Source organism: Mus pahari, chromosome 1 (assembly GCF_900095145.1).
Source record: "Mus pahari chromosome 1, PAHARI_EIJ_v1.1, whole genome shotgun sequence".
Classification (NCBI taxonomy): domain Eukaryota; kingdom Metazoa; phylum Chordata; class Mammalia; order Rodentia; family Muridae; genus Mus; species Mus pahari.
This window is the reverse complement of record NC_034590.1, coordinates 107,633,164-107,650,246: the sequence shown is the minus strand read 5'-3', so window position 1 is coordinate 107,650,246 and position 17,083 is coordinate 107,633,164. Positions and strand designations below refer to the sequence as shown.

Here is a 17,083-nt window from a genome sequence, read left to right as displayed (position 1 = left end):
GAGAGAGAGAGAGAGAGAGAGAGAGAGAGAGAGAGAGAGAGAGAGAGAGAGAGGACACATAGATGTTAGTACATGTGGATGTAAGAATATGTGTGTATGATAGAATGTGAGTTTGGTGCATGAGTACAGAAATGTTTATGTGTGTGAATAAATGTGAGTGTATAAGAGACAAAGGAGACAAGGGGAATATGTATATATGAGAGGAATGTATATGTATAAGTGTGCATGTGTGTGAGTGTATATGAGTGTGTGTAAATGTACATGAGTCTGCATGTGTTTATATGTATGAATATATAAATGTGCATGAACGTACATGTGTGTATATGAGTGTACATGTTTATGTTTATGTGAATGTATATGTGTGTTAATATATAGTATGTGCATTTGAGTATGCATATATGTATTTGTGTATATGGGAATGTGTGTGAATGTGTATTATGTTTATGAGTATGTGTGTATGGTATTACGTGAGAGTATATATGAGTATGTAAGTATATGTGAATGTGTGAGTGTACATGTTTATATAAGTATGCATGTATGTATGTGAGTGTATGTGTGTATATGATAGTGTGTATGCCTATATGCAAGTATGTTTGTGCTTTGTGTATATATGAGTACACATGTGTTGTTTGTGTGTGCATATGAGAGGTGTGTTTATGTGTGATTATGTCAATATGTGTGTCTGAGTATATATGCATGCATGTATATGTATGTCATATGTGTATATGTGAGTATGTGTATATGAATGTACATATTTATGTGTGTACATGTGTGTATGTATATGAATATGCATGTGTATGCGTATATGAGTATTGCATAAACGCATGAGTGTGTGAGTGAGTGTGTGAGTATGTGAGTGTGTGTGTGTTTGTGTGTATGGTGAGCACTCATGATATAAACCAAGGGAGTAGGAGATCTCAGCATCAGTTTACTAGGCATGGCTCAAGTACTTATCCTTTGTCATTCATCAGTTAAGAAGGGAATCCACCCATGGCTCCAGTTGCATATGTAGCAGAGGATGGCCTAGTCGGTCATCAGTGGGAGGAGAGGCCCTTGGTCCTATGAAGGTTCTATGCCCCAGTATAGGGGAATGTCAGGACCAGGAAGTGGGAGTAGGTGGGTTGGTGAGCAGGGGGAGGAGGGAGGGGATAGGGGATTTTCAGAGGGGAAACCAGGAAAGGGGATAACATTTGAAATGTAAATAAAGTATCTAATCAAAAAACCAAAACAAAAAAAAACGAAAACAAAAAAGAAGAAGGGAATCCACCTTTTCATTCACCTGGCCTTGCAGAGGGATTGGGGAGATCTAAATTACCCTCTAATTACCTTGTAATGAATCCAGATGTTTTATGGCTCTGTAGTTTTGCTGTTGATGTAATGTGAAATGAGAAGCAGAGGCTTCACTAGAACCCATTGCTCCATTCTAGGATAAACTCCTGCCATCAGAGGTGCTCACAATCATGTCTCCATCAGCTGTCCATCAAGCCTACCAGAGGTGCAATTCTTTGCCATCTGGCTTATGCACTGGCAGCTTTGCATCCTGGAAGCCCACCTGCTCTGTCCACAGAATGCATCCTGTTCCTGCACTGGGAGGTCTAGCACAATACAGCATTAAATATCAAAATGCATTAAAAACCTGGCCATTGAGCCCTTCGTGAGGTAGAGGAGAGGCAGGAAGAGCCAGGCAGTGATCGCTCTACCCTTTCTCCTACTGTTCTCTCTCCCGTCAATGGCAGAAGAGAACATGAGGCCTGGGGATGGGACAGAGGCCGCAGGCATCCTCTTGGCAGAGGCTAGAGAGAAACATGCAACAAGGGGCTCCCTTATCTGTTTCTGGAAAATCAAACAGCCCTGCAGGGTGGTGCCACAGGTTTTGAGCATGGGTTGCTGATGTCAATGTAACAATCTACCAAAAGTTATCTTATAACAAAACAAAAAGATAGGATTTAAGTAATAGAGAGCAGAAGTCCAATGTGAGTATCCCAGGTGCTGGCAAGGCATGTCCTTTCCAAGGCTCGGTCCTCTTCCTTTCCAACTTCAGTGGCCCTCTGACTTCCTTGCACATTGTGCCTTCCTTCATCTTCAAAGCACACGGGAGGCATCTCCTGCCTTTTGACATTCCCCCTCCCTTCTTCTTTAGGCACTTTTCGTTCTCCAGTGCCACGTGGTTGCTACGGAACAATCCCCCATCACTAAGTGAACTACATAGAAACTGGGAGTCTCCTCTCTGAGCGATCCTAAGTGTTTCCCAGTCTTCAGATGAGGTTGGAGACATTGTTGGGAGGCATCTCTGCTTTGATCTCTGTACCTACTTTACAGAGGAAGGGATCACAGAGCAGGGGGATCTTACTCAGCTCACAGGTCTATCATACATGGGATCAGGACTTGAAAGCTGGTGGGTCCGGCCTGAGGCTGAAGAAGCTACTCGATCAGGCCGCACAGGAGAGAGAATTCAGGTACAGGTAGCCTTGGCTAACAATGTCTTGTTCCCTACCTGGTAATAAAGACAAGCAAGAGCTCACTCAGCTTCAATTGCTGTGCAAATATTTTAGTCATTTATATTCAGGACAAATGCGGATTCACAGTGACATGCATTTCACTAAGTAGGATAAAAATCATCCGGAGGGTAAACACAGCTGCAGCTGGTGGAGGGGCTACTTTCTAGGCATTGTGTGGCCAAGACAGTGTGTTCTGGGTCTCCACATCACAAAGGGAGCAGGTGGCCACTGAAAGGCAAATGCTGGAACCCTCCCAAAAAGATAAGGATAATTTACCAAGAAGAATCGGGTAAACGTGGGAGATGTTATGCTTAGCTGTGTCTGAGGAACTGATGCTTACTCATGAGCTAAGCCTGGTGTACCTTTCAATCATCCAGGTCTCTGCCCGATATTTTTACAATGAAGGCAACAGAACCTTGTTTTCTAAGGTCTGTTTCAATGGCTATATTGGTCAATCTACGTGACACCAGCTAAGCAGGGGGAGGAAGCCATGGTCTCTTGGGAGAGTCCCACATGGACTTTAGCAGGTAACAGAAAATAGAATTTAGGTAGCGCTTGATAGGAGTCACTAGCTAGGGAAGGAACGAGTCAAGTCAAGAGGAACCAAGCCCAGAGTGGGTGGCCTGAGGATGCTGTCATAACACTTTCTTCACAGCTGCATTTGGCCTCCATCCATCAGGAAAGGCTAATGGGCAGCTGAGGGGTAAGCCAGTGTTAACCCTCTTCCTCAATACAAGAAGGAACCCATGTCACCTTCTGTTGTGCCCTTCAGCCTGCCCGTTATATAGAACTATACAACCCTCATCGGTGTGGTTTTCCCAAGCCAAACTTCTACCCATTTCTCACTTAGCATAAGAGAGAAGGAGGGAAGAAGGGAATTTAGTTCTTCTCTAAACCAGTCAGTTTTTAAAAGTTGGAGTTAATCAAGCCCAGGTTTGACATTTGGTATTGACTCAAATAGTGAGTGCAGGCCAATCAGGAAGATGTGTGTCTCCTAAGACTATAGAAACCAAGCATGATGAAGATCCAGGTCAGGGGCTTTGGTCTACCCTGAGATAAAGCTGATGGCATTGGCCTCACCAATGGGGTACAAGCATATGGCATGCTGTAGGCCCTGAAACAAGAGGAATAGACCAATTTGCAAGACCCAGCCACCCATTTCTGAGCTAAGAAGAGGAATCCTGAAAGGTTCAGTGTGGTGCTAGAGCATAGGATATAGGGATGGCACACACTTACTGGAACCTTTGGCAATGATCTTGAAGATGTGTCTTCAAAGATGTCTGCCAAAATGCTGAGTTTCCTCCTTGAGTTTCAGCAGGGAACCTAGGTCAACCAAACAAAGCATTCCATAGACTCCATCTCCTGAGTGAACAGCCTGCAACCTCAGTCCCCACCCAGCCCAGGCTCTTTCTTAGCATGAGCTTCTTTGCCATAACATTGGGCCCATAATTCAAATGTTCCCTAGGAGTACGGAGAAGACAAGTGCTAGTACCTGTGGGTGTCTGCCTGGACCGGCAGTGGAGGTGCAGATGGAGCTGCTGTGCAATGGACTTAGTGTGACTGTGTCCTCCGTGGCTTTGTCTCTGCTGAAGGCTAGCTCCCCACTCTACTGGTAGTCGTCTAGTTCCGTGATGGCCTCTGTTACTAAAGAACCCTGACTTTTCCTGGAGAGACATAAAGAAAATATATTTGTATCAGATAAGTTGCCATCAAACAAAAGAAAAGGCTGTCTAAGTTGGCTTGTGAGGCATTTAGTGTGGTTGCTTACATGGTTAACTCAGAAGGCAACCAAACCAGTAGCCAGTTCTCTGGGCTACTTAAGGACAGGTGCACTGATGAGAGTCCTACTCCAGTCAATTGCTTATCTCTTATATAATCTCATAAAGGAATGACCCCATGAAGATCCTATAAAGGTCTGGTGAGGGTCCCATGAGCCTTATAAGGATTTCCCTCCACAAGAAAATTTGAATCGACCAAGGCTGGTTCGTTAGCATGCTCACAGCTACTCTGCTTCATGATAGTGGTGGGCATGGCCAGTGTGTAGGGAACTACTTCCTTCTAGCTCTTTAATTTTTTCCACTCCATCTTCTATCATGTTCTTTGATGTCCCTAAAGCCTTGGAGAAGGATTATACACACACAGAGACACATACATATGTATGGGTGCGCACAGAGTGTGTGTGTGTGTGGGGAGAGAGAGAGAGAGAGAGAGAGAGAGAGAGAGAGAATGCATTGGCCACTGTGTCCCAGCAATGGAATAGGCACTTGTTCTCAATAGTCTCAGTCATTATGAATGAAACCTTTGCAGTAACTGTTGCCCACTGTCAAAATAAGGCCCCGTTGATTCGGAGCCAGAAGCGGCAGAATCTGCATGCATAAGCAAAATGTTTGGAAGAATTTGATAGGCACATCACATCTATTTAGCATACCAATACCAGAAGCCTCCCCTCTGAGGTTTGTATTTGCTGTAGTCTCAGGCATTTTTTCCTGGATGATAGTACCAAACATGGGTTCCCTCCTGTGGAGCAGACCTTAAATTTCAACCAGAAAGTAGTTGGTTGTTCCTATAACATCTGTGCCACTGTTTTTCTCATGGGCATACCTTGCTTGGCATGACAGGGAGGAGTGACCACCTCTGCCTCTACAGGTTGTGACTGCCTGGAACTCAGGTGCAAATCACACCCAGGATCTCACTATTGAACTCTATGATTCCCTAGTAAGTTTCAACCACAGATTATTCTTGATGCATGCTGAAATTGCCAGAGTGACCCCTGCACTCCCAGAAAAGAACATTGTTTCAGAGATACAGGGGGTTTTATGCTGGCTAATGAGTACCATTCCATGAGTTCTATAACTTAATGTGTGTTTGTTTATATATCCACATTTTCACAAGAACATCTATTGTGTAATTTCATATTATTGGAATGTATATCATCATATACATACACTTTGAATTTCTAACATTGTGAAATCTTTCTCTGAAGGGATCAATCAATACACACTTGCACTGATGTAGTCTGCACCAGCACTCTACATCACCAGAACTTAATGTAAAGCCATTCTTTATTTCAGTTGGCATTTCTTTAATTTTGAGTGATTCTCAGGGGTCTGTCGGCCATTTGTTTTGTGTTTCTGGGAATACGTTCATGTTTGTCTTTCTCGTTGAATTATAGGGACTCCTGTAAATTGAGGGATTAATGTGTTTGACTATAATGTTTTCCACTATTTTTCCTGAGCTCTGATCTTTTCCATAAAACAATTTGATCATGATATTTTTTATTCTGAAAAAAAAAATATATGTAGCATGCAGCTTACCAGGTAGCCACCTTAAAATGTACATTTAGTGGCATTCAGTTTATTTACAATGTTGTATACTATTACCACTTCTAAAGCTTTCCCATCTTCCTGAAGAGAAGCTCTGTCAGGATTTGACAGTAGCTTCCTATGCACTCCTCCCCTTGGCTCCTGGCACCCTCCCATTACCTTCTGTCTCTAGAGAAAACCATCTGTACACATGCCAGAAGGGTGTGGATTAATCCATGTGCATCTTGACTGTATCACTTAACAGAGGGGCTGCAAAGTTTATTCAGGTTATAATCCATTTTAGTGCTTCATTCCTTTTATGCAGAAGGACACTCCACCAGGTACAAACTCCACATTTTGTTCGTTCATTTATCTGTTGAGGACACACATCATTTTCACCTGAGTTGTTAAGAACACTGACTGCTCTGCAGAGGACCTGAGTTCCTAGCATCCACATGGTGGCTCATAACTGCTTTTAATTCCAGTACTAGGGGGTCTGACATCTGCTTTTGGACCTTGTAGGGCTCCTGGATGTGTATGATGAATGTATACTCATGCATCTAAGAAATTATAAAAATTATCGTTGCCATATTTTTTTAAGCGTTTTTAGCAATAACTGAACTGCTGTCCACAATGACTATACTGCTTCTTGTACATCCTTGGCTGCAAGGCTCACAGCGCTTACCCTCTTCCTCTGCTGACATTTGTGTATTTCTGTTCTGTTGTCCGTGTTGTGAGCATACTTACACCCATCATCATGGATGTGAAGCTGGATGGAACCATGTGTTTGATCTTCATTTATTTAATGACCAATAGCATTGAGTAACTTTTCGTGGAATCCTTGCTCATTGCAGATTCCTTATTGAAGAAATGTCTACTTAAGGCCTTTTTCATGTTTTACTGGGTTATTTTATATGGTGTTGAGTGGCAGGCATACTTGGACTTCCAGTTGCGAGTCCTTTACCCGGCATACAATTTGCAACTTACAATTTGCTGTTTCCACTTAGCCGGGGGTGGGGGGGTCTCCCTCCACTTGTACAGGGGGTGATACACAAAAGTTTTTTTCATTTTGAGCTTGTCCAATTTACTAGTTTTTCATTGACTATGGGTTTTAGATTTTTTCTTTTACTATGCCCTTTGGGGGAAGGTAAGTGTGCATATGCAAATACAGGTGCCCACAAAGTTCAAAACAGGGTTCCAGGTCCTCTAGAGTTGGATTACAGGCTGTTGTGAGTCACCCTGTATAGATGTTGGGAACCAAACTCTGTCCTACGAAAGAGTGGTATGCACACTTAACTACCAAGCCATCTACACAGCCTCTCACATTGGATGGATTTCTGGTGTCTGGTTTAGGACATTATGGTGAGGTCTAGTGTCTGAAAGCTTCTCTTTGCTTTTGTTACAAAATCACTTGGATTCTCAGGTCTTTGGTCCATGTCCAGTCTATCTGAGTAATTCCAGACTGTATGCTTCTTTCAGACTGGCCTTGTAAGTTCTTTCCTGTGTCTCTGTGTGCCTTGTAAACTGGTTCAGCTAGGCATTCTGGGTACTTTCAAGTGGAAACTCTTCAAGCCTTATTCCTGCTTTGTGGGAACTGCTGACCTCGCCCAGCACTGCCCTCAAGAGTAGCAGTGCTCATCATAGGCTCCTGTGTGTGGAGGGGATAATTTTAACCACTGGCAATGGCAGTGTGAGTCCAACCCAATCAATGTCTTTTGGGTGAATTTCCCCTTGATATTGTGCTTTTAAAGTCAGTAAAATTTGCAGATATTTTTATTTGTGACTTACATGATTTTAGAGCTGGACAAGAGTCATCTACTTGTGTTGAGATTATTCAGAATGATCAAAAGGCCTCCTAAGCAATAGCCAACACTACACACATTGTAGATCCAGGGCCTCTAGATCTGGCCCTCTCATCCTACTAAGAGCTGCAAAGCCCATGTGGAGAACAGAGCTATGAACAGACAGACTGGTTGAGCATGCTCAACTGAGGCACTCCTAGGATCCTAAATGCAGGTCATAAAAAGTGAAAGGTTTGATATTTTATTTATTTAATTTTGATTGATGGAAATTTTAAATATGAGTATAGTGTGTTTTGATCAAGTCTACCCATTCATTTCCTTCCCTCCAATCCCAACCCTACCATTGTCTTTCCCTCCCCATTTCATGGTTCTCTTTTCAAATCAAAACAACTCACAGAGTCCACTAGGACTTCCAGTGTGTTCATGGGTGTAGGGTCATCTACTGGATAGCCTGGCCAGGGACACATCCATGAAGAAAACTGACTCTTCCTCTCTCAAGAAGCCATCAGTTGCCAACAGTTCTTCAGCTAGGGGCAGAACTTTCTGACCTCCCCTACTCTGTGATGGTATTCTATCTGGCTTGCTCTTGTACAGGTCTTGTGCATATTGTCACACTCTCTGTTAGTTCTTATGAGCAATTGGCACATTTTTTCACTGTAGAGATCCACCACCTCTGGGCTTTGCAACCTTTCCCCACCTTTCTATGATAATTACAGAGCTTTGAGTGTTTAATATTGTGTCCCATTTAAGGCTCAATGATCCACAATATTATTTGCATTTTGACCAGTTGTGGGTCTCTGTGTTAATTACCATCTACTGTAAAAGGAAGCTTCTCTGTGAAAGTGGAGAGATGCACTGTTCTATGGGAATAACAATAATGGGAGAATAATAATAATCAGTTCTCCCCTAAGTCCTAAGACCTAACTAACCCAGGGTTCTGGGCCTCATTAATGGTGCCAAGAACAAATCCTGTCTTGTGGAGTGAGTCTTAGATCCTTTTTGAAAGTGGCTGATTACTTCCATGACATGTATGGCATTATTGCACCAATGGGCTTATCTTACTAAGTTATTTATTATTGCATATGTCAGGGTTCACAAACTGATCACTTTTCTCCCCTAGTATGCATAGAAAATTCAGCACTATGAACCCTAATCCTAGTAGACATGAAGTTTCCAGGTCAGTATCCAATGGTAATGAGTAGTATTTTAAAAGAAAATATAGGGAAATGAAAGAAGGAAGATCAGGAGTTCAAAGACAGCCTTGACTACATAAAAGTCTACCATACAAACACACACACACACACACACACACACACAGAGAGAGAGAGAGAGAGAGAGAGAGAGAGAGAGAGAGAGAGAGAGAGAGAGAGAGAGTGCTACATGCACTGAAATTACTACCCTGTGGGTTTCACACTTGTTAAGAGTGGAGACATTATGCCTTCTAGGAAATACAAGGCAATATACAGCAAAGGAGAGGATATGACCCAGGTAGAGGAGTAGGGACCTGGAGGCAAAAATCTACCAAGCCAACTCCTCTACTTCCCCCCACCCCTGCTGTCAACATTATGACCGGCTTACGGAGATGGTGGATTTGAGAGTATAGACACAGAAGCAGGAAACAGTCTAGGCCACTTCTTGTTATACTAGGATCCCAATCTGCACCATGGGTCAGAAATGGCAAGGCTCTGAAACCATCCCTCCCCCATTCTTGTGCTCTTGCAGCCATACAGGAAATCCTGGGGCACCGATCCATGTTTTCCATTCTGCCATGTCATGCAGTATTTCCAGGGCTGTACCATGCAGCTTGGAAACAGTAGTGCATCACCCAAACACTTGGGCTTTGGAAACAGAGGCCCAGTCTGTAGTGAAGATCATATGGTATGCTGCATGGGCCTGTGACTATCGCAATGGATGGAGGGAGGCTCTGGGTACCAGGAGACCGATATGGAGAAGCTAGCCCTTCAGCAGCCAGCTGGCAGAGAGGCGGTGCTCATACAGCTTGGGAAGGGTTGATCCTGAGGGTGGAACAGTGGTTGGTTTTTCTCTTATTTACTCATTAGGCCCAGCTGAAGGGATGATGATGTCTGGGGGCACAGGAGCTGGAGATGGCCTCTGTGACATCAACAGTCAGGTATCTTTTCTAATGTGCATTTCATTAGAAAGGAATATGCATCAAAGAAAGCAAATTCATGCAACTAATGTCGGTGTCTACGAGAAATCCAATTAGTTTTCAGATGGGCTGGCATGAGCACCTCAGCTGCCTGCTGGCTTCCAGGGCACCGAGTCTGACCCTTCAGCTGTGTTAATGTGTTTCTTTCAGCTGAAAGCAGCGATGGATCCAGCTCAGAAGATGGCAATGACGACCAAAGTGTGAAAACTAAGAGGAACAGGTAGGTGGCACTGTTCTCTCCTATTGTGTCTTCCCTTGATGCTTTGGTGCTGTGAAGAGAAAGTGCTTTGATTGCATTGAATTTGAGCAAAAAAATAATCACTTTAACTGGGAAGTAGATGGCTGGATTATCTCTTGGCACCTGCTCTGGGAACTTCACCGAAGTTCAGGGTCACATGCTCAGCTTCCAGAACCATGTGGAAATGGCCATGTGGCCCCCAGCTCAGGGCAGACCTGTGCTTTGTAAGATACTAAATCAAGGCAGGCAGTTCTGGCTGGACATTGCATCTCTGGGTCTTGCTTGCAATCCATCCAACCCGTGTCTAAGAAGTTCGTTCCTCTGCAAGTAAAACGGTGGACCTGTCTGCAGAAGTGCATATGACTCTTAGTGACATGTAGGAATCTATCAAATTTGCTTGTCGTTGCCTGGCTGCAAGTGCGGGACAGAAACCTGTCCTTTCTCTTTTAATGGTCTCTCACAAGGCCACTGGTCTGTCCTCTATATACTTAACATCATATATAGGGGGCTACTCTGGGCAATATAGGCATCTTGAATCCTCAGAACAGGACAGATGAAAGGAAGGATGGAGCTGTAGGCATGTTTGTAGACTGAGAACAGTGGGGTTGAGTCTGGAATGCCAAGCAGTACTTTGAAAACTATGTCATGAATTTAGTTGTCATTGGCATAGGTAGGACCTGGATGGATATCCTACTGGAACCTGAGAGTTGCTTGGGCCCATCAGGCACCTTCACCAGCGTTCCCTGGCTTCTGCATCATCTCCTCTCTGGAGCTCCCTCAGCTTGGACCAAAAATTTAAAGGCATTGGTCAAGCATGTTGGCAACATTTCCTTCTCTAAAATTGTCCCTTAGAAGAAGCAGACATTTGACAGAACAAAGGATGAGATCTTACCTCAGCTCCGATTATCCATTTTCACTTCTTTGCTCCTTCATCCTGAGATATTTCAGTAAACAAAGGGATGGTGTGGGAAACAGATGCTGGGTCAGCATTCCCAGAGAGCTGAAACTTAGAGTGGATTCCTCTTTCTTATGAATGGGCCAGTTAGACTGGAGGGAGAACTAGGGGAGTTCAGAACCAAGAGGAAACCCACAGAACTCTACAGAATTATGCACTAAATTTTAAGCAAAAAACCAAACCAAACCAAACAAAATTACACAGGTAAAAGGCTGAACACTGTTTTTCTCACCCTTGGGCCTCTAAATGCTGGGCCTCAGTCTGGGGGTGGTGCTGGATGTGTGAAGGGTGAGCTGCTATGAAGCAGGGACAGGTCTCTGTGTGGCCCTGGGGCCAAACCTGTCATCCAAATCTTGGAGTCCTCTACTTTCTGACTGTCTCAACTCTTGCCCTTAAAAGGCCACTTGTACTTTGTAGGAGGGTCAAAGAATTTGGCCACCGGAGATTTTTATGCAGGGCCTTTGATGGTTCAAGGCTTCTAGGAATGGGAGGAAGGGCAGCTTTTGGGCTACTATGCTCACACCATGATTGTCAGCCAAGCTGTCCCAGCTGGTCTGTGTACCCCATACCCTGCATTTGAAACACAAGACAAGCTCCCCGTGGTGCAGGGGACATGGACTGGCCTTGGATTCTGAGCAGTTGGCATTTAAATAACATCAAAACATTAATTCTGGTTTTAATCATCTGAATGACTTCCAGAATTAAAGACTGACTTTGAAACAAGCACAGATGTTTCCTGTGGAGCTGCTCCAATGTCTGCAGTTGTGCACATGTCTATCCACTGCAGCTATGGGAGGGGCTGGTGCCTGTCACATGCTGGTGTGCCTTCAGGCTCACCAGGTCCTCACCCGGGCTGCCTCGGTGAGACTGTGTCTGCCTAACAAACTCAGGCAGGAAAATGTTCTGTAACCATGAAGTAGCCAGACTGAGAACCTAGCATATTCTAGGAAGCCCTGGAAACCATTCATTTCTGAGCTGGTGTATAGAGAGAGGCTGGGTCTTTCCTGTGTTTGCAGAAGGTGGGTTTGCTCTGTGCAAGCAAAGGTAAGCGTTCCTTGATGTGCAGAAGGTAGGCCACCCACCCTGTGTTCACAGAAGTTGAGTCTTCCCCTGTATGTGCAGAGGTTGGGCCTGCCCTGTGTGTGTTGAAAGAGGATCTGGTTCGTTTGTCTGCCGGTGCCTAGTAGAAGGCAGTCCTGTTGTGCCTGCAGCCCCACCGTAGTGCAGTTTCTTACTACACATTTTTCTGCAGTGCCTATGACACTTCATGCCCCACTGCATTTTACAAGCGGCACCTCAGAGATCTTGGCACTATATGCATTTGATATTACAGAATATAATCTTGACCTGCCTCTTTAGAATAAATAACATTTTTTTTCTACTTTCAAGAGCACTGAAAACTCTCTTGTAAGGGGTAACTGCTGGCCCAATATGTCATGATATATAGAAACAGGGGCTAAATGATGATGGTGGTGATTCTAGATTCTTCTCCACCCCTGCATTTTTGATGAGCTCTGGCACAGCTGATACCCACTTGGGGCATTCAAACACAGATGGAATTAAATTGATTGTGCAGATAATGTAGGCGCAAATGATACTTCTCCTAAAATTCCCTTGGAGGAGAAATATGTCACAATGACAAGCTTTCAAAACACAAAAGTATTTTAAACTACCTGGTGAGTGCCATTTCCGAAAGCTTGTTATTTACTATTTAGTGGAATGTGTTCCTGATGCAAACTCATGCATCTTTCCCAGGACCCGAAAATTGACTTACTGCTGTGTGTCCTCTTCTCATACGGTGCTTGGCAGCCCAGCCACTGCCTACCTTCTGAGGAGTGGGTCTTTTTATTATTTGGACCTGCTTTGAGGGTGCTATCTATTTTAGGGAGTCGAGACTTTATTTCAAATTCAAATGGAATCATTTGGGGGAACTCAGCAAAAAGATGTCATCTAGTTTAGAAATCAAAATGGAAGTAACCATGAAACATTATAGGGAAGTTGTCATCAGCATAAATGGAAGTTTGCCCCATCCTGAGAAGCCAGGTTTTGTTAGGCAGGAATAGCAATTCCCGCTAATAGATGAACTTTGTCCTTGAGTTACCATTGGCACAGTGGCTTTGATATAGTTTTGATATTTCTATCACATTGGTATAGATTTCTTCCACTAGGTTGACTAAATGACCGGTTGTGTTGCCTCTAACATTTTGGGGTGCAATTAGTGACTTTGGATGTACAAAGCTGACAGACTCCTGCCATAAAAGTGTTGGATCAAGTAGAGTGAATCTTGATGATCAACTTGGCAGGATTTAGAATTCCCTAGGAGATGCACCTTTGCATGTATCCACAAGGGCATGTCCAGAAATGTTTAATTGTAGGGGTAAGATCCACCCTGAATCTGGACAGCAGCATCCCACTGGCTGAGATCCCAGACTGATTAGAATGCAGGAAGCCAATGGAGCTCCAGCATTCATCTCTGTTCACCTCCCAACTACAGACACGATGTGAGTAGCACCTCATCCTCTGCCATCAAGCCTTCCTGGCCATGATGGACCGTGCCCCAAAGCTATGAGTCAAGGTCAACTCTTCCGTACCTTGATTTTGTTGGGTGTTTTGTCACAGCTATAAGGAAAATAACTGATATAGGTACCTTTAGAGGTCATGGACAGCTCTATCTGAAGACCCAAGATTCTAGAATGAGTAAGAAGTGGCCTTCTGGCATCTAGTTGCTTTCTCCAAATCTGCCACTACTGGTTGACTCCCAGAGACAAAGATTTCCCAGATGGAACTAGAGTGTAAAGCAATTTCAGACCACCTAGGAAGAGATGGGTCCTACAAAGACTCTCTACCCTTGTGATCATGAGATTCTCTTCCAGGAAATGTATGATTATGATTCATCCTCTTGTAGGTCTTTATTCCAGACATGGCCCTAGGGCAAGGAGAGTCCATTCAGAACAAATGAATGTCATCATCCAAAAGACAAACACAAGAATTTAATGGTAACTTTCAATCCTGGGCCAGCAAGGCCAAGATGGGAGGTTTTGAAGCTCCCAATCCCTGGACAATCCTCAAGCCAAGCCCATGTCTGAATAGTGTTGTCTGGGGTTGTAGGGAGGTGCTTTCTGCACAAAGAATGGCTGTCACCCTGTCAGTAGGAAGGAGGCCAGTATACAGAGACCCTGTCCTCACAGTGTAAGCTGAGCCCTTCTTCCTACCTCAGTCTCTTAGTTAATTTTCTAAATGCTGTGACAAAACACCATAACCACGGTAACTTATAACAGAAAGTGTTTATACAGTTCCTAATGATTAGAGGGCATGATGCTGAGCAAAAGCATGGTGGCAGGAACAGCTGAAAACTCACATCTTGATCTACAAGGAGGAGGCAGAGAGAATTCATGGTAATGAATATTCAAAGCCCCTAGTGACACATCTCCTTCAACACAACCACACCCCTTAATCCTTCCCAAACAGTTCCACCAACTGAACATACGAGCCTATGGGGGCCATTCTGAATATCAACTGTTGAGTGTGGGAACTGCTTGAAAATGATGTAAGATGATGCTCTGAAATCACACCTCTTAAGATTCTCCTGGATGACAATAGAATTCACTGCCTCTCTGTGCCAGCCCTAGAGATTGGCCTAATTCCCTGGGGACCTTGTGAGAGAAGAGAAAGTGTGAGATCCTTTGTAGTCTTTGGCATGTGTAGTGATGAACAAATTATTCACCCCCACTTACCTTTTAAGCAATCCCTTTCACTTAATTCATTCTTTTAGGTGGAAAATTGACTCAACCTAGAAATCTGTGGCTTTACAAATGGTGCTGATCCTGTGCCATGTCACTAGATGTTCCACACAGGACCCTTCATTGACATCTGCCTATGAGAAGACTGAGTGCAGAAGCAGCCATTTGTCATGGGATTTCAATTTGTCTTTTAAAGCTATAACATGGACAGTCCCCTGAATTTATTTGCTTCCTGGAAGTGAAAAGGAGATTCATGTATTCTGTAGATGGAGAGGGGCATTAGGCAGGAGACCACTGTGTTACAGCCTTTGGTGCCATGTCTGGATGTAGGGTTATTATCTTGAGGGTGGGATCAGGTGGTGGCGCACGCCTTTAGTCCTAGCACTTGGGAGGCAGAGACAGGCGGATTTCTGAGTTCAAGGCCAGCCTGGTCTACAAAGTGAGTTCTAGGACAGCCAGGACTACACAGAGAAACCCTGTCTCGAAAAAAACAAACAAAACAAAACAAAACAACAACAACAACAAAAAAAAAAAAAAGAAAAAAGAAAAAAAACAGAAGAAGTTTTCATATCCTATCAAGCTTTTCACTTAAACTATGAGAAGTCTGAAATCTGGATGGGATAAAGCCAGTCAGAATTAGGTCCAAAGTGCTTGGCCTCTCCTTGTTCTTTATTGGTTCCTATCTGTTCCCTACTTAGCTGCCACCCATCTCACTTATACCCACTGTGTAGTGAGCATTTGATCTTTATTGTCCCCATGATCTCCACCCTGCATGGGAGATGACAGGCATCCTTGGGATGATCCAGGCTGGCAGAGAACTTGGAGATAAAATCATGTTACTTCTGATCTTCCATCTCATGAAGAGGATAGCCCATTATAGAATCTCCTCCAAGGGTTTCTGTTCTTCTGTTCAGGTGGTTGTTAGAGGACTCTGGGCCTTCTTGGACTCTGCAGCAAAACCCTATGCACATGCAGACCCCTCCCCAAGGCTATGGGACAGCAGCAAGCCACTCTCACATAAAGAAAGGAAGTCCTTTCTTTTCTACCCCAAGGTTCTATCTGGCTGGTTTGTCAATCTATATGCAGGACCTTATATGCTGGGCCCCAGTATGGTTCTGATCTGATTGCATCCCCATCTTGCTAGCAGGATGCAGAATTCTGAGATAATGCTGCCAGATGACCACACAGTCTCAGTTCCACTATGGGTTGTAGAACTCATCACAACTCAGGAAGGCAGGCAAAGCGAATAGGTGAATAGACATCTCCAGAGGACATGAATCCGGCCCTCCTCATTTGTTGCGCTGAACAAATATCCATCCCCACCTGCCGCAGCCCTGAACTCTGACCTGTAGAGATGGGGGGGGGGGGGAATGAGACAAACGCCAAGGAAGGTTTCTCCAACTTCTTTCACAAACAGCTTTCTCCAACAGTCTTTTACAAAACAGCATTCTCAAAACAGCATTCTCCTTCCTCCTGCCCCAGGGCACATCCTGTTTTTGTTTTTCATCAGTCCTCTGACCTAATCCCTACCCCCTCTCCTGGATCCAATCAGAGTTCAGCCAGGGCGTGTGGTAATAGGCCAGTGACTCATCAGGCGGGCCGCACAGGATTGTCCAAGTGCGCAGGCTCAGGTTCTTGGTAAACAGGGATCACAGGGATCGCGGGGTTTGGTCACACCTGCTTCCCACATCCACCTAGTGTTTAGGATGCATAGGCAGAGGCATAGAGAACAATCAGTCCATGCTCTGGGGTCTCAGAGTTGCGTTGTGCTGGTGTGTCTTCCAGTTCTGGGGTACTATGCATCCCCTACTTCAGCAGAGCAACTTCCAACTCTGCTCTGGTCCTGTCTTTTGCATTCTTCCTTCTGTCTGTGGCCCAAAGCACTCCCCACCCTCAGAACTCCTTCCCTCCCGCCAGTTATCAAGCTCCAAAGCCCAGTTTAGCTGCCTAATCTGAGAGAGGAAATTTCCATTGTTTGGCAACTTCCTCCATCAAGACCAGCAGCCCACAGACCCAAAGGAGAGTTAGGCTTTCTGAAATTGCTACAACTTTTTAAAAATTGCTAGACAGTTTCTTAAATGAGCAGGTAGTTTGCTCACAAATGAAATATGTGTGTATGTAGGTAGGTATGTGAAATGAAATAAGGCAAAGTTCGATGGCTGGTGCTCACGGGAAGACTGGGGTGTGGTTCCTTTCTAAAGTCCCATCTTCATTCAGAAATCTTCTTGCAGAATTCAAGTAACTAGTCAATGTTTATTGTGTGGTTATGGTCTGTCAGGGGTTCTACATACATCATCACAGGAATACAGAAGGGCACTGTCAAGTGGGCAAGGATATCCACCTTTAAAAAAAAAAAAAGTAAAACATTATCAACAGCT

The 17,083-nt window shown here is 44.2% G+C and overlaps 1 protein-coding gene across 1 annotated transcript in view; it reads left to right on the top strand.

Moving 5' to 3' along the window:
- Positions 1-17,083, top strand: part of Tcerg1l (transcription elongation regulator 1 like) — a 185,612-nt gene that overhangs the window by 135,523 nt on the left and 33,006 nt on the right. The window contains exon 8 of the mRNA XM_021210325.1: positions 9,923-9,992. Within this exon, the coding sequence (XP_021065984.1) occupies positions 9,923-9,992 (70 nt within the window). The remainder of the gene's footprint in view (positions 1-9,922; positions 9,993-17,083) is intronic.